Source organism: Pipistrellus kuhlii, unplaced genomic scaffold (assembly GCF_014108245.1).
Source record: "Pipistrellus kuhlii isolate mPipKuh1 unplaced genomic scaffold, mPipKuh1.p scaffold_m20_p_10, whole genome shotgun sequence".
In the NCBI taxonomy this organism is placed as follows: domain Eukaryota; kingdom Metazoa; phylum Chordata; class Mammalia; order Chiroptera; family Vespertilionidae; genus Pipistrellus; species Pipistrellus kuhlii.
Genome location: NW_023425405.1, coordinates 10,434,017 through 10,454,413, shown reverse-complemented (window position 1 = coordinate 10,454,413; position 20,397 = coordinate 10,434,017). Strand labels below are relative to the sequence as shown.

Below are 20,397 nucleotides of genomic sequence, written 5' to 3'. Positions count from 1 at the left end.
GTCAAAAACTATATTACCCCACACTATAATTATCCCACATGCTAATGTTGATGTCACCAGCTGATTTGGGAGCCTTGGTGGTGGCAGCTAGCTTTGTTTACCTGTTATATTGATGCATAGGTGGTGCCATAGACATGCTGCCAAACAGGTATTAGCTAGGCTGTGCTAACCCAGATTCCTTTTTAGTCTCTTGAGTGATGCAAGCCTTTGTACTACACAGTATGCTAATTGAAGTGTTTATTACTTGTAGGACAAGTTGTGTTTGAAATGAGGAATTTATTTGCCTTTTAAGGATTGAAGATTTCATTTTAACAAACTTTTATTGCTAGAAGATGAAATAAGTTGTTAAAAATATTATCTAGGGACAGATTTACAATAATAAGCAAATTAATCCCCCCTTCCCTCTGCCTTGAGCCTGCTCAAGTGTCAAAACTCTAAGAATCTCATGAGTATTTTTCAGATTTCACTGTTTTAGGCTGACTTGCTTCATCCATTCATTAGACATGTTGAGCTTCTAGTTTGTACAGGGCAGAATTAGGAGCTAGGGTTACAGAGGTAAGACATGCAGTTCCTCCTCTCAAGTTTGGTGGAAAAGATAACATTATAAGGATACACAGCAGTGGAATGTTAATTATGAAAAGCTTTCCCTGACACTGAGGGAAGACTTCTCAAGATTTCTAAATTTCTAGGGGGAAATATTGAATTAAAGGTTGGGTGTGTTGATGGTGAGGTGTTTGTGGGACATCTACTTGGAGATGCTTAGGAGGAGTAGGATATACAGACTAGAGGTCAGGAGAGAGATTTCACCGGGGCTGGAGATTTAGGAGTCATTATTGTACATGTGGTGGTGGCAGCTTATTATGTAATTTAGTTCAGTGTCTTCCTATTTTAGTTTTTTATTTGGAAAATGATGTTTGGCTAGCACTGGGTTTCTCTGTCTCTTTCCCCATCCTACCTCCCACCCTCTGCACCCACCACCATGTATAAAATCTATAATATAACATATATTTGATAATAGTCTAAGAAGTACTGGATAGTTAAGTTATAATAATGTGGGCCAATCTATGTGTTGTATTTAGAGGGCTTTTAAAAAGACTAAGACCTATTTTAAAATATTATTTAAAAAGGAAATACCTAATTTTCAAAGATAAAACAATCTATTAGTATTCTTGGGTTGACAAGATTTGTTGAATCCCGTAACTTTGATCTGTTCAGGAATTTTTTTGTTACTTAATTTCTATGACACTGACCAAGGCAGAAACTATTTCTGAAAAGTAGGAGAAAGCCATCTGGGTAAATTAATAGAATCTGACATACTATATATGATAAATTTAAGTAATTTAGTATCCATTGCCAGATTCTACAGGAAAAACAATATGCTATTGAATATTGAACACTTGACTTAAAATATATTAATTTTACTTTGTTAAGCTGCACTTTTTGGACCATTGCATATTTAAAACTAGGTTCTGCATTGTCATACATGTTACTGTGATCCTCCCAATTTCTTTTTTTTCCCTTCTTTTTATTGAATTTATGGGGTGACACTGGTTAACAAAATTATACAGTTGCAGATGCATAATTCTACAACACACCATCTGTACTGTATTGCGTGTTACCCACCTCAGGTCAAGTATCCTTCCATCACTGCTTATCCCCCTATAACCCCACTGACAGCTGCCAACCTGCTTTCTGTCTATTAATCTATCTCTGTTTTGCTTATTTGTTCATTAGATTCCACATACGAGTGAAATAATATGGTACTTGTCTTTCTCTGACCAGGTTATTTCACTTAGCATAATGCTCTCCAAGTTTATCTATGCTGTTGCAAAGGGTAAAATTTCCTTCTTGTTTTATGGCTATTATAAATAATGCTGCAGTGAAGATAGGGGTGCATATATATTTTTGAATTAGTGGTTCGTGTTTCTTTGGCTAAATTCTCAGAAATGAAATTGCTTTCTGTCACCTCCTTTTTGAAGGGAGAACCTAACAATAAAACTAGGTTTTGCCATCTAGATAACCACCAGAGTTCAATGGAGATTTTTGTCAGCTATGAAACTGAAATGAGCAGCCTATTTACCCTGCCCGGGGCCAGGGATACTTACGAGGGTATGCAAAATGACTTTTAAGAAGTCAGCCCTGTTCAGGATACACACCATTAATTTAATATTGAAAGCATAGGTCTGTATCCCATTTGAGCTATCCAACTTTAACTTAAAATAATGCCTTTAAAAGGAAGCTAATCCAAGGAGACTGTCAAATTTCTATAGAGTAAATTATATGGGTAAGTTATGACCCTTGAAAACTGAAGTCAATAATAGAAGTGCTCACAGCCCTGACTGGTTTGGCTCAGGGGATAGAGCATCAGCCTGCAGACTCAAAGGTCCCGGGTTCAATTTTGGTCAAAGGCATGTACCTTGGTTGAGGGCACATCCCCAGTAGAGAGTGTGCGAGGGGCAGCTGATCGATGTTTTTCTCTCATTGATGTTTCTAACTTTCTATTATTCTCTCTTCCTCTCTGTAAAACATTGATAAAATATATTTTTTTAAAAAGAAATGCTGACAGATTTGAACTACAAGAAGATAGCAATAATAAAACAACATTTTATTATAATCTTATAATCTATAGTAAAATAAGGAAAAACCTTTAAAGTTTTCTGTTTTGCTTTGAAAATGGTTTTCTTTTCTTGATTTTTTTTGAACTTTAGATTAATAGTAGGCATTAGCATAAACCTCATATCCATGTCAAAATAGCACAAGGGGCATTGCTATAGCACAGAGTCATTTTAAGTCATAAAACTTTTAACTGATACCTGTTTCAAATCTTTCTTTTAAAATAATTTGTTTTTAAACATTTATTTGATTTTTTTTTTTCTGGCAAGCCTCTTTGTACCCATTTTTACCTCAGTAAATCACTAAGGAATTATTGAATAAAGGTTATATGTATATTTAGGCTTTTCAAGGATTGTAACATAAACAGTGGACTACTTTTAGAATATATTCTTTTCACATTGAGGACTTCATTTGTTTAATAACTTCCTTTATGTTTGTTAATATTCTTTCTCATCCAATGTCAACATTTTACAGGTCAATTTTGTTTAGGAATTTTTTCCAAGATTTATCAGTGTTATAATTAAACACATACACAAACAATTTTTATAAGATAATGAATACCTTATATTACATACAAGATCGCTAGATCACTGAGAGAGAGAGGATAGTTTTCTTTGTTCTGATTTGACTTGTTTTTTTTTGTTCAATGCAATCCATAGGACTCTATTTCATTAACCAGACCCAATTCCCAGACTTAACCAATGGAAAAGTAAAACTGGCACCTCTTGAATTAAAAGTTACATCTAGATGCATATTGATCTTGTATTTTAGCCTGTTTAATCACTTTTGATATATTACTAGCACATCAGCACTCCTTTTTAGTAATATTCTATGAAGAACATTTGGCAACTCAGTATTTAAAAAATACTTCCAACATTTTTGCCAAGTTACTATTTAAAACCAAAGTATAGCTAAATTGATCATCCTGCTATCAGAATTGACTCCCTTGCTGACTTTGTCCATGCTATCATTATCATTTTGCTTATCACAGAGATTTTAAAGTTCTGGGTTTTTTTCTATGAATCTGTACTTGTTTGCTCCAAACCATGCTGACCTCTTCCTCTGATAAACTTATAACACCATTTATTTTCCACTTTCATTTTTTGTTATTGCATTATTGTGTAATCACAGTGTCTCCATTTTTATTTTAAAGAATATATTGATTTTTTTACAGAGAGGAAGGGAGAGGGACAGAGAGTTAGAAACATCGATCAGCTTCCTCCCGCACACCCCTCCACTGGGGATGTGCCCACAACCAAGGTACATGCCCTTGACCGGAATCGAACCCAAGACCTTTCAGTCCACAGGCCGACGCTCTATCCACTGAGCCGTTTTGTCAGTGTCTTCGTTTTTAGACTCAAAACCTTTTGAGACCCAAAACTGACAGTTTTACTCTAGCATAGAGTTACGAATGAGGGGTCCCAGGCCTGTCTGTCCCTATTCTCTGTTATTGAAGAGTCATTCTTTTTTCAGTGTCCTCTTCATGTCCTACTTTTATTGGTCTATCTTGCTCAACTTTTGATTACTGTGATTCTGTTAATATCTTGTGTTGATGAAGATTATGGATGATTTTTGGAGATTCTTGGGCTAATTTTATGGGAATACAGGGGAGACCTCTTTTTCTTTTTTTAGCTTTTTTTTCTACTCAGGATCCTTTTTTAAACTCTACCACAGAAATTCTTACCTCTTTATAATTGCTTTTAATAATATTTATTCATTTGTCAAACTATGTTTTGACAGTCTGTATATCTTAGAAGCAATAGTTTAGATATATAAAAAAGGAGGATTAACCAGACTTTTACTTTGGCACAGAAAAAAAACAGAAGAAGAAAAACTCAATTTCATAAACATGAATTCTCTTCCCATACTCTCTTGCTTACTATGTTGCTTTTATAGCCTGATGGGAACAGAGCAGACAGAAATGTAAATAATTATATCATATTATGTATGACACTGCAAAGTAAGGCTTATTTTATTTAGCCACCTGGCATTTTGAATATACCTTCTTCTGAGCCATAATTCTGTTGAATTGTAGATAGGCCTCTAGAGATTTAGTATAATCTCATTTTAAAACAGGAAATTGACGTAAGTGGTTGCACAAGGTCACACATAGTTAATGAAGAAGTCAGGAATAGAGGCCACCTATCTCTTAAAGATTATTTTAGTAGGTGATAACATGTACATGTAAAAAAAATAAACAGTACAAAAAGGTGTACTGTGAAAGGTAAGTCTTCATCCTACCCCATCTCTCTGTTCTCTCTTTCTCTTCCCCTGGGTGGAGAACTTACCAGTTTCTTGGGCTTTCAAGAGCTATTTTATGTATATGTACTCATATAAATGTCATTCCTTGTCATGCAAATACTGGCATATTGTACACACTTTTCTGTACCTCCTTTCCTATCTTGTTTTAACAATATGTCTGAAAATTGTAGAAATCAGGTATTTTTATTCCTTGGTCCATGAACTTTTTCCATTTTTTACTATATTGCCTATCATTCAGAAGTCCAGTTTTTGCCAGTGGAAATAAACAAAGTGTTAAATTGTTCTTTGTTTCCAGCATATCAAATTGAGTACCACATGTGCAATATAATGTTTTTCAGAAAGAGATCATGGTCACTGATTCTGTGATAAAGGTTGAAGTTAAAGAAATCATAAAATGAACTATCTATAATAATTACTGCTGGTTACCAAAAATAGCTGATTGGGATATTTTCTATTCCATTTGATAAAGAAATGGCAGGTGAAGTTTTTAGGGGAGTAATTTGCCTTTAGACTTGTGTAAGTACCTGAGTGGTATGTGCAAAACAGTTTAATATCCCAGTGCCAGTGAAAAGCAATGATTTTATAAATATCAAACCACAAATGTTTATTTTCTAAATTTTAAAATCTTCACCTTCATATAAAAAAGTCACAGAAATAAATTTTTATTTGTTAATTGAAACAGTTTTTAACTATCTTTTAAAGTTCTTGGTAAGATTAATAATCTGTATAAAATATATCCTTAATTTTGATCATTTTGGCCAACTTACCTATCAGTGCAGTTGCTTTATTTTTCAAAGTTATTGATACCTATTAGAACTCCTTGACTTTAGCACTCTTGCATCAAACTGTATAACAAATGACAAATTATTTTTTTAAGTGTCCCATGCCAAATGTCCATGAAAGGATTCATAGAGATTAAGAGTTTATATTTGGGCTAAATAATTTAATTATTCAGTAATCAGCATTCTCCCTAGAGATGGTAGTACTCAATATATGATTTACTGAGTATTTCTCTTTGAAAAATAGTACAATTTATAACTCCATTACTGATTGGAAAAAGGTAATCAGATTAAGTATTTATTAATAATATTGTCACAATAGCTAAAATTTAGTAGTAGAACAAGTAAGATTGTATCCTTGAGATTTGTAGCATTAGTGCAGCTTTTGTGTGTGTGATCCTCAGCTCTTGACATGAGGTCCTATTGGCTCTTACTGTATTCTGACTATAGAATTCTTGGTGTAAGATTGTGACTTAAAAATCTTGTCAAGAATTGTGTTAAGTCATGCTAGGACCTGGCTGTACTACAGGCCTCTCTCCTATGGAGATATTATCAGAAAACAAACAATGACAAGCAAAACACTCCAAACAGGATAAAACAAAACAAAGCACCCTAAGTAACTGCATATTGTGTATATTTGTGGACATGGGAAATGTCTTGATATTCATTCTTTAGTAATATGTCCAAATTTTTGAACTTTTTGTTTAGGTGACTAATCCTTTTGATAAGTGAAACAAATACTTATTTGTGCCATTAAAAAAGATATTCAACTTCTCTGAACACTATGTTTTGTTCCTCCCTTCCCCATCATTTCCATTTCTAATTAAATGGTTCTTTTGTGCCTGTGCGTATGTGCGTGTGAGTGGGTATGCGTATTTGAAATCACATAGCTATGTAGTTTGACGATGGTGAGCAGGAAGACAGAGGGCAGGCTAGCTTCCCTGCCAGGCTCACAGGTAGCTTTGGCATGGCCACTGCTTTCTAAGGCTGGCCCTGATTACTGGTTCCCCTGGCAAGGTGATTGACTCTTAACTAGCCTCAATAGACACTGGTATATAAAGACCACAATGCTAGTTTTTAAAATTTGCAATGAGAAGTATCAGGCACACCCACTTCTCATATTTATGGTTCAATGTATCTTCTTCGTGGGCAAAGCTACATGGAAAACTAAGCTACAATCATAAGGTTGCTTGATAAGCATTGAGTCAGCTCTCTGATCAATATCAACAAGCTCTGGTAGGGGGATACATTCATCTTTCCCATAGGAATATACAGGGTGGGGCAAAAGTAGGTTTACAGTTGTTAGTATAGAATATAATATAGTAAATAATATAAGGATAAGCTCAGTTTTGTGTACCCACAACTCTAAACCTACTTTTGTCCCATCTGTACTTGCCACTCAGAGCAGATATTTTTCAATTTTTAGAGCATCCTTTCTACTAGATCAGGGTGCAGACACATGGCCAGTTTTGACTTTTTTGGTTTCATTTCTTACAGAGTTACTATAGACTATCTCCTTTAGTACATTTTCCCATTAGAGTTTATTAAAGTTGTTCTAATGTAGTAAAACAGCCTAATGCCTGGCATGTTAGTAAATAAATGATAACTAATACTAATAAGTGTAACTGGTGTTGAATTCAAGTCATCTTGATACTTGTAATGTCAAAGACAATCTTTTATGCCATTTCTATAGATGATTGACCTATCTCATCTTTTACATTTTTATCCTTTAATACTTTTTAGCTCCTTAATGTCATTTATTCTTAATATTGAATCCATAAGCTAATTAGGGCCATCAGTTTTGACTCTTCATGATTTTGCTCCTGTTTTGTTTTTGACATTTTGATTTTTTTCAAAATACTCTATGCTCTATAGTCCTACCCTGTTATATGAATTTAGTGGAAGAGATGACCTTCAAGTTACTGCTCCGCCGTAGGGGGGAAAATATATCTTTATATCTTTTTTGAGTAAGTGGTGTCAGTTGTAAGCCTTTCCATCTAATCATGCTTACCTCCATGTCAGCCTCTGCTTGCATCCTTTCTTGTGGAGCATAAAGTTTAGAAAGTGTTAGCAGCATCTGAAGCCTCAGAACAGGGGACGGCCATGGAACTGGGAGGCAATGGTTGAAAAACAGGGGTGGACGTTTGGTGATGGCGAATGCAGCAGTCAACAATGGCATTACAGATCTGACAAGTACACATTGACAAATCAAACCTTTTTGTGTGAAACCGAGAACAGAAAGGAATCATTGAGATGAGCCAGTGGATCACTCCAGCAACAGTAAGCCTTGTTAGCCTTCCCCTCGCCATGCTGTGGGATTTACTTATTCTTCTAAGAGTGGCAAAGTAGATTTCTGACAACAGTGGGAAAATTGCCAGAGCTGCTTCTGGTCTTTGTAAAAATGCAGATTTTAGCCGAGACCGGTTTGGCTCAATGGATAGAGCGTCGGCGTGGGGACTGAAGGGTCCCGGGTTCGATTCCGGTCAAAGGCATGTACCTTGGTTGCGGGCATATCCCCATTAGGGGGTGTGCAAGAGGCAGCTGATCAATGACTCTCTTTCATCGTTGTTTCTAACTCTCTTCCTCTCTGTACAAAATCAATAAAATATATATTTTTTAAAAAATGTAGATTTTAGTGCAGTTTTGAAGCTGGTATTCTCGGAACCACACTCTGAGAACTGTCCTAGCAAACATTGTGGAAGTTCAGAAAATGGGTAAATCATTTCACACTGCAGTATTCAGGGAAAGCTGATCAGAATAGCTTTGGTCTGGGTCTGAGTGATGGCCATCATTTGATAGATGAGAGGAGGGAAAAGACATTTTTTCTTAGATGGGTGAAATGCCAAGAACAAAGGATCAGGTGGGAAATAATAGCGTATGTTGGGAGATTGGAGAGTCAAATAATTTGGTGCAAAGGTTCTTAAATACAGTCCTTGAAAGAGAATTGAAGCAGAGCATCTATCTATCAAGTCATTTCGCTTCAGACTTGGAAAAACATTTTTGTTCAGCACATGACTGGATGAAACTGGTATTTGATGCTTCTCAGTGCACCAAGCTTCATATTTTCATGTGCTCTCTGGTGTCATCAAAGAATTCCATTTTAGGAATTCCATATTTTTTTTGGAAATGGGAAAGAGTGTCAACATCTTTAAAATTCTCTTGTCTGTCTCTCTTAAATATTCAAATGGAAGAAAAAAAAATGCTGGCACTTTGGGGGCAGATGTACCCCTGGTGATAAGCACACATCATGGCATTCCTGCTTTGCTGAGGAAAGGACAGCCACTCGTCTTGGTGTCTTTATTTCCCATATCAGCAGCTGTCACCGCCTTTCCAGGAGAAATAGGAACAGAGTATGATGCTTTTCTCTCCCAGACAGAAAGCTGCTGCCTTTCCAGAAGTCTTAATTGAACTTGAAGGCAGAGGAAATAGTGTGACTTTAACTTGAGAGTCTCGGAGGGATGTAGTGTTTGGGTGTAGAGGCTACCGTAACCTGACAAAGCGTGCTAAGGAATTCTGCGTTCGTTCTACGTACCTTTGAGTCAAGGATTTCAACACTTGTTGCCACGGGAAAATGTTGCACTTTGTTATCAGAAATGATGTATGTGTTGCTGTCTTCAAAGACCACGTCACAATTACAACTCAGTGGGCCAAAATTCACTGGAATTTACTACTGAGTAGTTAGAATTATTTTTTAATTTTTTTTTCCAGGAAGTCACCTTTCTCTCCCCCCCCCCCCCCCCAATGAAAAATAATAATATGAGGTAGGCAGAATCCTTTGTAAATTATGTTTTTATTTATTTCTTACGTTCAGGAAGTCAGTTTCCAGTGCAGTAAAATAAAGTACATTGTGTGTGCATTTCTGTGCTCGGGATGAATTTGAGCAAAGGAATGACAGGAAATTAGCTCAGCTGAAGAATATGGTGGAAAGGAAAGCTTTGGCAGGCCTCGCGTGGGATGGTTTAGGGATTCAGGGATTCCTGTGTCTGAGTTATTCTGATAATCTGAAGGTAATTTTCTAGATTGAGCTCATGTTTGTGTGTGTTTAAATGCCTGAGACAATAGGCACTCAAAATATCAAAAACATCGCTCTATTGCCGAAACCGGATAGAGCGGCAGCCTGCGGACTGAAAGGTCCCAGGTTCGATTCTGGTCAAGGGCATGTACCTTGGTTATGGGCACATCCCCAGTAGGGGGTGTGCAAGAGGCAGCTGACTGATGATTCTCTCTCATCGATGTTTCTGGCTCTCTATCCCTCTCTTCCTCTCTGTAAAAAATCAATAGAGCATGCTCTATGGGTAGAAAGTTGGGCGATAGTCCTTCAAATAAATACTCTTCTGTTTCAAACCTGTTATCATTTGGTGATAAGGTTTGAGGGGAGAAAATGTTTAAAAAAAAACCAGGAATTCTTTTTGTTCAGGAGTAGTTGGCTTCTTAGGGTTTATCTTCATAAATTTTATAATTTCTCTCTCTCCTCTCTCCTCCCTCCCCCCCCCCCTCTCTCTCTTTCTCTACTAAAGGTATGCCTGTACACATGTTAATTTTTATCCAGTACCTTCAGAGGGAAGGAAACTTGCAGGATGGTGTGGTTTAAGTCATTCCAATCAACATCTGAGTTCAGATTTGTTCATTATTAAGTTAAATCATCCTGACAACTCTGAGGTCACTTTGGCGTGAAATATCACTGGAACTTATGATGGATCTTCTGTCAATTCAATAACATCCCTGGAACCCTGTCCCTGGGCCATATTAGTGTACTTTTATTTTCATCCTGTGTATTTTCCTGGAATAAGGGTTAAACAGATTCCCTGCCCCAAATTTTTAATCTGTTATGATTGGAAGACCAAGATGTTAAGTTCAGTCTCTAGTTCATTGTAATATTTTAGTTTCGCTCCTACAAGTTCAAATAAAAGAGAAAAAGTATTGAATACATTGGCAAAACATTGGTATTATCTAAAATATTTGTTCTAAAATATATATACTTTTTTTTCTGTTTTTGCAAACTTTGTGTTCCCAGGTCTGTGAAGATAACTATCAAATTAAGTGTGTTAGAAGCCCAGAAAGCATTCCCTCTCCTTTTCCCAAAGTACAAATGTTTAATAGAGTAAAATGGGGTAAAACTTCAAAAAAAGACAGTTTTGATAAACGTAATGGTTAAGGGATAAACTGCTCTGTAATATTGTGATTACTTAGAACCTTTGAGGAGATAAATTAGTTCAGTAGGCCATTCATTAATCCTTAAAATCTTTAGATATCCACCACTTTGCTACACAACATGAAATAATTATTTTAATAAACTTGAATTGGGAGAAAAAAATGAGTATATAAGAATAGAGTAAAAAACCTTTTATTGAATTATACTTTTAAAAATCTGTTATTTTCATCATATTTTTCATTTTGTAGTTAGAGTTGAGGTACAGTATAAGCCTGTAGTTTTATTACAAAAACAAAATATGCTTCTTGTTTACAATTTGGGAAATAAAGGTTACCTGCGGCCTCATCCCCAGAGATAAGCAGTTAACATCTTGGAATTTTTCCACTATTTTTTACAGGTGCCGTGTGTTGTGTATGTATACATGGACACACGAGCATAGATACACCACAAATGGGGATGGAGCTGATTTTTTATTCCTTGCAGTTCACTTTCCCATATGATTGGGTGTTATTTTTCATCAGTATAGACACTGCCCTGAATACCCTGTAGGAAAACTGTGAATGTATTCATCACTGTGATTTAAGGGGAAATTCTGAAATTAGGATTTCTGGGTCAAAGGGCACTAACAAGTTGAAGGGCGCTGGTGCCAGTTCCCAGAGGCTGCGCCGGGCTGTCCGCGGTCCCCCCGGTGGCACAGGTGCCCTGTGCCCACGCCGCCGCCAGGCACCTGCTGGGCGCACGCGGCGCGCGCGCGCGCGCGCGGAGCCGGGGCCGTGGCCCCGGGGGCGGGAGGCGCCGGCGATGCCCGTTTCTAACCGGCGTGTCTTTGTCTCTCTCCCTGGGGACCCTGCCGCCCGCCCGGCCGAAGCCTCGGGAAGCCGTCGCCCCGCAGCGCCGCCCCGCGCCCCGCCGCCCCGGGGAGCCGCTGCCCGCCGGCCGCCGTCACCACGCGCCAGGCCGCCGCCAGCTGCCGCGCCAAGCTCCGCGGGGGCGCCGCCCGGGAGCGCCAGCTCGCTGCCCGCGGCCGCCGCCAGCCCGCGCCGCCGTGAGCGCGCTCCGACCCCACACCTGCGGCGCCGCCTCCGGACCCTCCCCCTCCTCCTCCCCGGCGAGCCCGGGAGGCAGCCCCGAGGACCGGCTCACCCGGAGCGGGGCCGCGGCCCCCGGCTCCGTGCCTTAGGGCGGCTGGGGAGGACGGCCTCGCCGCCGGTGCTGCTCGCGGAGCATGACCTGCTCACCCTGCCTGCCCGCCCTGGCTTTGAGATCCCTGCCCCTGGACGATGCCAACCCCTCCCCTCCTCCACGTAATTTATCAGCCGCCCAGCTAGGCCTCTCATCGGTTCTGCAAAGACCAGGTGTCCGCCTCCAGCCTCCCTGGGCCAGAAGATGGGTTGCACACCGTGCACATCCCGATGCACCGTCTGCAGCTGTGGGATGCATTGCTGGGGTTGGCCTTGAATTCCCGCACCCAGCCCCTTCCTGGTAACTTCATCTCCAGTGGCTGCTTCCTTCTTCCAGTCAGCCCTGGTGCCTCCTGCACCCTCTACCGCCCTCCGGAATCCCCGCGCGTCTGGATGGCTGAGGTGCTGCCCAGCCGGTTCCCAGTCCTTCAGCAGGGCCCCTCAGTGAGAGGCCTGACTCCTCCAAAGCCCTCAGCAGCCCAGCCCGAACTCTTTAGAATTGCTGTGGGAGGCTCAGCTCTGCTACCCAACCCTGTCTCCTTTCCTAGGTGTCCGACTTGCATTGTGGTATGAAGGCCCCCACCCCCTGCTTCTGATTCCTGCCCTTCATCCTTCACTGATGTTACCTCAATAAAACTCCTGCAAGTGGAACCCTGCCTTGGTGTCTGTTTCTGGGAGGCCCTGAGCTGACACATTATCAGACATTCCACCCTGATCACCATTGTCCTACCCTTCCGGATCCTTTGTCCACAGCTAATTCATTGACTTCATTTTTCCCACTACTTAGAAGCCCCTTCTTGGCTTCCCTCCTTTCCTTTCTAGCCTAGATCCCACGGTCCATCACCATAATCCTCCTCCTTGAACTGCAATAGTCTCAGCAGTCTTGAACCTGAGTTTCTTCCAATGTCCCTTTCTGTAAAATCCCAACTCTGTGTGAACCATCCTATTTGCCTTCCACACACCTGACTGGGACAATCGAACATTTTCTTAAAAACAAACAAACAAACAAAAAAAACACACAGTGCCGCCAGCCAGTATTACTTTCCATTGATTATCTCAAACCTCAGATGGGTGCCAGTGTCAGTTTCCTCTAAAACTACTATTTACACCTCTTAATCTAAAAAATTTCTGACAACCTCTCTCCTCCCAGTTTACTCCAATTTCCCCTAGAAAACAGAAGATATTACACACTTCCGCATCTTTTCACCACAAGACCCCCGCCTCCAACCCACCTACCTCGGTAACCATCTTCTTCCTGTGACTAGGGAGAAGGCTTCAAAGGCCATCTCCTCCTCTTGAGCTCTGGATCCTATCCCCTCTTGTGTTTTTGAGAACTTATCCCATTTCTCTCTCTTCTGCACCATCAATCTCAGTCTAATGAATCCTTATCAGAGTGCAGAGATGCTCCAGTGACTTCCATCTTAACCAAACCTTCCCTTGTGCACATCTTTTCCATCATGAGCCATTTTCTCAGCTGTCCTTCAGAAACAAATTTCTTGATGGAATTATCCTTATGCTAGAGGCCTGGTGCATGAAATTCATGCACGGGGGTGGAGGGGGGGTTTCATGGGTGAGGGGGGTGGTCAGCCTAAGCCTGCAGTTGGACATCCTTAGCACTGCCATGGAGGTGGGAGAGGCTCCTGCCACTGCCACTGTGCTCACCAGCCTTGAGCACCGCTCCCCCTGTGGGAGTGCACTGACCACCAAGGGGCAGCTCCTGCGTTGAGAGTCTGTCCCCTGGTGAGGTTTCTGATGTCCATTTGGGCTCTTCTTTTCTTTCCATGTTCTTTTCCAGAGTGATCATATCAATTTCCAGGGATTTCAGTGCTGAGTTTTAAATGTATGTTTCCCACTTTGACCTTTTCCATAAGTTCTAGACTCAAATGTCTAATTGCTTGCTCAATATCTTCTTTGGATAATACAGATCTTTCAAACTTAACATGTCCAAAATCTAATTCCTCATTCTCACCCCAAACTTATTTTCCTCATTTCTCCCTATTATAATAAACTAGAGGCCCAGTGCACAAAATTTGTGCATGGGTAGGGTCCCTAAGCCTGGCCAGTGATTAGAGCCAATTGGGGCCTTCCGCCTGCTGGCTGGGGCCTTCCTTTATTCTGCGCCACCCCATGGTGGTCAGCACACGTCATAGCAAGTGATCAAACTCCCGGTCTCCTGGTCAAACTCCCGAGGGGTCACTTTGCATATTAGCCTTTTATATATATATCCAACCAATTGCTGAAGCTAGAAACCCAAGCATCATCTTTGATTCTTTTCATGACCTCTCTCACATCAACTAGACCAGCATAAGCTATCAATTTTATCCTCAAAATATATCTTTAATCTGTCTGCTTCTTTCTATTTTCAATACCACCACTTAATCCTGAAGAATATTCTTTTCTTACCTGGCAGTCAGTCCTTCCTGGGCTCTCTGCTCCCACTCTTGACCCAAGACACACTTCTCGGTAGAATGGAAACAATGACCTTACTCATAAATTGAATTGAGTAAAATGTCCTCATTAGATAAAATCTAAACTCCTTCAGTGATCATAGAACTTGCACAATCTGGACTTTACCTACATCTCAAACCCCATGTACGCTCCTCTGTTTGTTGCTCATGATGCAGCGACACTGGTTCCTTCAACATGTCGAGCCCTTTTCTGCAGGTCAGGGACTTAGTAAACGCTGTATCTCTGCTTAAGCTGCTCTCCTTGGCTATCCTCTTCCTCCATCACAACCTTGTCTTTTAGGTAGGTTAAGCACAACATCCTTGTTTTGTTTGTTTGTTAATCCTCACACAAGGATATTTTTCCATTGATTTTTAGCGAGAGTGAAAGGAAGAGAGAAAGAGACACATCAATTGGTTAGATACTTCCTGCAAGCACCCTGACTAGGGCTGAGGATTGAGTTTGAAACCGAGGTAGGCACCCTTGACCAGAACAGAACCCAGGACACTTCAATCCATGGGCTGACACTACTCATTGAGCCAAACTAGCTAGGGTTAAATATAACATCTTAAGAAAGGCCTGCTCTCTCCTACCCTTTCCTCAGTTCTTTACTCAAATTCCTTATCTCAATTTAGAACTTTATTTTATTTACTGTGTGTGTGTGTGTGTGTGTGTGTGTGGTTAACAGTTTGCCATGCTGGAATGAATGAGGAAAGAGACTGTGTCTGTTGTCTAGATCTTCAGCAATGTTTTCCCAGACCCTAAAACAAAACTGGGCAGATATTAGGTGCATAATAAGTAACCGATGAAGGAATGAATAAACACATTTGCTAATTTTTCTTTTGGGAGTTCCCTATTTATTGATTTGTAAGCGCTCTTTATATATTAAAACCATTAGCCATTTGTTCTATATGCTGCAGACATTTTGCCCCTATTATATATGTACCAATTTAATTCATATAGAAATATTACATTTTAAATTTATATAAATTTATCTTTTCTTTCATGATTTCTGCTTTTGGTAATATGTATTAAAAAAGTCTTCTCCATCTCAATGTTATATAAATATTTGTCTATTTTCTTAAAAAATTTTAAATTTAAATCTTAATGAAATTTATTTTTCATGTAGATGTGACTAAGGCTCTAAATATTTATTTAGTTGTTGCATCATCATTTATTGAAAACTCTCTCACCATTTTGAAAATCCCATGTTTATCAAATATTAAATTCTTGCATATGCTTGCAGTGTTTCTGGATTTTATTTGTTTGTTTTTTTTGATATTCTTCTCTAGTCCTGAACCATGCTGTCATTTTATGTTGTGATTTTTATAATTTGTTTTATTGTGTGATTACTTTTATAATGGGTAAATATTATTCTTCTTTTTCAAAATAATTTTAGCGATATATGTACATTTATATTTCAAGATTAATTAGTTATGTTTTCATCAAGTTTCAAAAGAAATTCTATTGGCATATTGTTTATATTTGCTTTAATGTTGTAGATTAATTGGGGTAGAATTGTAATCCTTGTAATATTAATTTTTCCACTCAGGTAATTGTCACATGTCAAGGCTGTTGAAGGCTTTTTATATATTTTCCAGTAATTTTGTAAATCCTGCATATTCCTTATTAATAATATTAATAGGTATTTCATATCTTTGTTGGGATTATTTTCCCATTATGTTTAATAACTGGTCACTCCTTACAGGGTCAACATATTGATTTTTGTATTTGGCAACTTTTGTGAACTCTTTCATTAATCTTGCTAGTTGATTCTCTTTTAGGTAGATAGTCGTTTGAAGTGTAATTACTGCTAATTTTCTCTCTTTCTTTACAATATTTATACCTCATATATTAAATAAATGATGGTATTAATTTTCCTCTTTTCCTGACTTTCAAGGAATGCCATTAATATTTCATCAGTTTCTAAAGTTAGCTGTTGGACTGAAATAGAGGTCTTTACCAGGTGAAGGGAGTGATTTCCTGGTTCAGGTATACTAAACATTTATTGAAAGTTGTTGTTGAATTATATTAAACATATTATTGGAAACTGGAAATTATCCCATGGTTTTACTCCCTGGACCTATTACTACAATAAATTATTTTAATAGATTTTTCAATATTGGATTATTTCTCCATGAGATGGATCCTGTTTCATCATGGTGAGTTATTTTTTCTCTCTTTCAGTATAATAATATTGAATTCATGTTTTTACATTTTATTTAGGGTAATTAGATTTACATTCATGAATAAGATTTGTCTATAGTTTACATTTTTATATTCTTTTATCAGATTACAAAAAAGAAATGTCCTATTCTCTAGATTAGTATAGAATATAGAAATTGCCTATTATTTGAAGGTTTGGAGGAACTCACACATAGTATTGTTTAGGGCCCAACCTATTTTTAAGGGCAGAAGATAAATTTCTGAAAACATTTCAATTTTCTTCTGTGATTTGGGCCTAGACAAATTGACACAAGCCACTATGCTCAATTAATATTTGAAAAAGGAGGCAAGAGCATACAACGAAGTAAAGATAATCTCTTCAATAAATGTTGTGGGGAAAATTGGACAGATACTTGCAAAAAAAAAAAAAAATGAAACTACAACACCAATTTAGACAATACACAAAAATAAACTCAAATGGGTAAAGAACTTAAACGTAAGATGGAAAACCATAAAAATCTTAGAAGAAGCCATAGGCACCAGAACAGCAGACATTTGTTGTAGCAATATCTTTACTGACACAACTCCAAGGGCAATAAACAAATGGGAGAAAATAAACAAATGGGACTACATCAAAATAAAAAGCTTCTGCACAACTAAAGAAACCATCAACAAAACAACAAGAAAGCCCACTGCATGAGAGAACATATTTGCCAATGTTATCTCTGACAATGGTTTAATCTCTAACACTTACAGGGAACTCATACAACTTAACAAAAGGAAGATAAACAGCTCAATTAAAAAAATGGGCAAATGACCTAAATAGACACTTTTCAAAAGAGGACATTCAGAAAGCCAAGAGACATATGAAAACATGCTCAAAGTCACTAATCATCCGAGAGATACAAATCAAAACAATGACGTACCATCTCATACCTGTCAGAATGGCTACTATCAACACATCAACAAAAAAAAACAGTGCTGGAGAGGTTGGGGAGAAAAAGGAACCCTCTTGCTAGGAATGCAGACTGGTGCAGCCACTGTTGAAAACAGTATAAAGTTTCCTCAAAAAATTAAAAATGGACCTGCCATTTGACCCAGTATTACCACTTCTAGGAATATATCTCAAGAAAACAGAAACACCAATCAGAAAGGATATAAGCACCCCTATGTTCATAGCAGCACAACTCACCATAGCTAAGATTTGGAAACAGCCTAAGTGCCCATCAGCAGATGAGTGGATTAAAAATTGTGGTACATCTACACAATGGAATATTATGCTGCTGTAAAAGACAAGGCATTCTTACCATTTGCAATAGCATGGATGAAACGGGAGAGCATTATGCTAAGTGAAATAAGCCAGTCAGTGAATGATAAATATCACATGATCTCCCTCATTTGTGGAATATAAAGAACATTATAAACTGATGAACAAAAATAGATACAGAGGTAAAGAAGCATCAAACAGACTGTCTAACTACAGCAGGAAGGCAGGGGAGGATTGGAGGAGCAAAAGATCAACCGAAGGACTTGTATGCATGCATATGAGCGTAACCAATGGATGCAAGATACTGGGGGTGGGGAGGGGAGGGCAAGTGCTGGTGAGTAGGGGGACAGAGGGAGGCCAATGGCGGGGGGAAAAGGAGACACATGTACTACTATTTGTAATACTCTAAACAATAAAATAAAATTTAAAAGAATAAAAAGTAATGTTAAAGAAAATTACACATTTTCACAGAATTTGAAAGTTTATTAGTAGATTCCTATATGTAATTAAAATATTTTGTCTATATTTGTAGTTATACATTTTTTTTCATTTCTAATCTTTTCAGGTGCATTTTAAAAAAATTAATCTTGTCAGTCTTTTAAAGGAACCAACACTTAGCTATTTTAGAAATTACATTTTTTTCTATTTTTAACATCATTAATGTAACTTTTACTCTTTATTAATTTCTTCTTTATTATTTTAAGTTTATTTTTGTTTTTTTCTGAATGTTTCTTTGTAATTAATGCCTTGGTTCATTTATTTTCATTTTTTATTTAGTAACAGGACACATAAGGCTATAAATTTACCTCTCAACACAACTTAGACTTCATGTCGAAAGTTTTGGTATGTAGTCTCTTTTTTTATGTTTTTTTAAAATATGTATTTTATTAATTTTTTTACAGAGAGGAAGGGAGAGGGATAGAGAGTTAGAAACATTGATTCAGCTGCCTCCTGCACACCCCCTACACTGGGGATGTGTTCGCAACCAAGGTACATGCCCTTGACCAGAATGGAACCTGGGAACCTTCAGTCCGCAGGCCAATGCTCTATCCACTGGGCCCAACTGGTTTCGGCTAAAAATTTAACATCCTACGGCTGTTTACAGTTAACATCAGAGGGAACAAACAGCCAGAGGAGCAGAGCCAGTCCTTACCCTGAAGAGCACTGATCTAGCTCACGGCTCCCTCATTCCCCGCCACTTGGCCGCCTCTGAGGCCTGTCCGCCCCTTGCACTGCCTGGGTCCCCCTTCTCTCTTACCCCTGTTGCCCACATCATGTGCTCCATGGAAAGCACCTTTGCTCTGACATGGATTGGAGCACTGATTGCCCAGTGGGGCTGTGTCTTCCGGCTCACCTCCCAGCTGCTAGCCAGCAGGTACCCCTCAGGTGTGTGTGTGGCAAAGTAATGAGCCTGATTCCTAGAACCTAGGTGACTTTACATGACTAAAAGGACAGTGACCTAAAAGGGATCTTAAAAGGGGGAGGTGACCTTGGGTTCTCCAGGCCCAATGTGGTCAGAGGTCCTTCTAAGTAGCAGAGGCCGGAGAGCCAGAGACGATGTGGTGATAGAAGCAGAGTTGGAGCGCTGCACGGAAGAACGTGGCAGCCCTAGACGCCGGGAAAGAAAAGGAAGCTGATTCTCCTCTAGCGCCTCCAGGAGGAGCACGGCCCTGCTGCGGCCTGGAATTAAGACGCTGGAGCCTCCTCACTTCCAGAACAGTAAGGTAATAGTTTGCGTTGTTTTAAGCCACTAAGTTTGTGTTTTTGTTGCAGCAGCAACGGAAAACTGAGGCACGTAAGAGTCAGGCCCCAGCTTCCTGTAGCCCCACATTTGTAGGTGGTCTTATAATAAATACGTGGGTGGTCTTTTTAAAGTCCCTCTCCTTGGACTTATCATAAATCAGATTTCACTTTTAGTTATTATTAATCCATCCTCACCCAAGGATACATTTTTATTGGTTTTAGAGAGAGAGGAGAGGGAGAAAGAGAGAGAAACGCCAAATGATTGTTTTCTGTACGCATCCCGACCAGGGATTCAACCCAAAACCTAGGAATGTGCCCTGACCAGGAATCGAACCCTCAACCTTTCAGTGTATGGGACGAAGCTCCAACCAACTGAGCCACCTGGCTAGGGCTTTGTTTTATGTTTAAACAACATGGTGCTTAGATGCTTGACATAACTCCCTTTGAAGCAGTTTCATTGCTAGTTTGGGGCCAGGGCAAGAAATTAAAGCCTTGATTTTAACTGGCAGAGCTTAATGACCAGTTTATCAATTTTGAGCTGAGTGAAAATTTCCCCCCAAATTACAAACCATAAATTTGCAATTTTACTTTTATGTCATTCTTTAACAGCATTCATTGTTTGTAAGTAAAAGGGATATGCAATCAGCAATTTATTTGATTGCTTTGATAATTTCCTCTGACACTTTCTCTCATCCAAATACTCTAAAGTGCTTTGTAGAAATTAGATTTCACGCAAAAATATAATTAATCCTCCTTTGTAGGTTTTTGTTTTAGCATTAGCAGAAATCT

General features: G+C 38.9%; 1 protein-coding gene across 5 annotated transcripts in view; it reads left to right on the top strand.

Moving 5' to 3' along the window:
• ZNF800 (zinc finger protein 800) overlaps nucleotides 1-12,634 on the top strand; it is a 46,947-nt gene extending 34,313 nt beyond the window's left edge. For all 5 annotated transcript variants that reach the window (XM_045576518.1, XM_045576530.1, XM_036426001.2 and 2 more), the window contains one exon: nucleotides 11,675-12,634. In XM_045576518.1, the coding sequence (XP_045432474.1) occupies nucleotides 11,675-11,855 (181 nt within the window). In that variant the 3' untranslated portion in view covers nucleotides 11,856-12,634. The remainder of the gene's footprint in view (nucleotides 1-11,674) is intronic.
• Nucleotides 12,635-20,397: the final 7,763 nt, after the last annotated feature.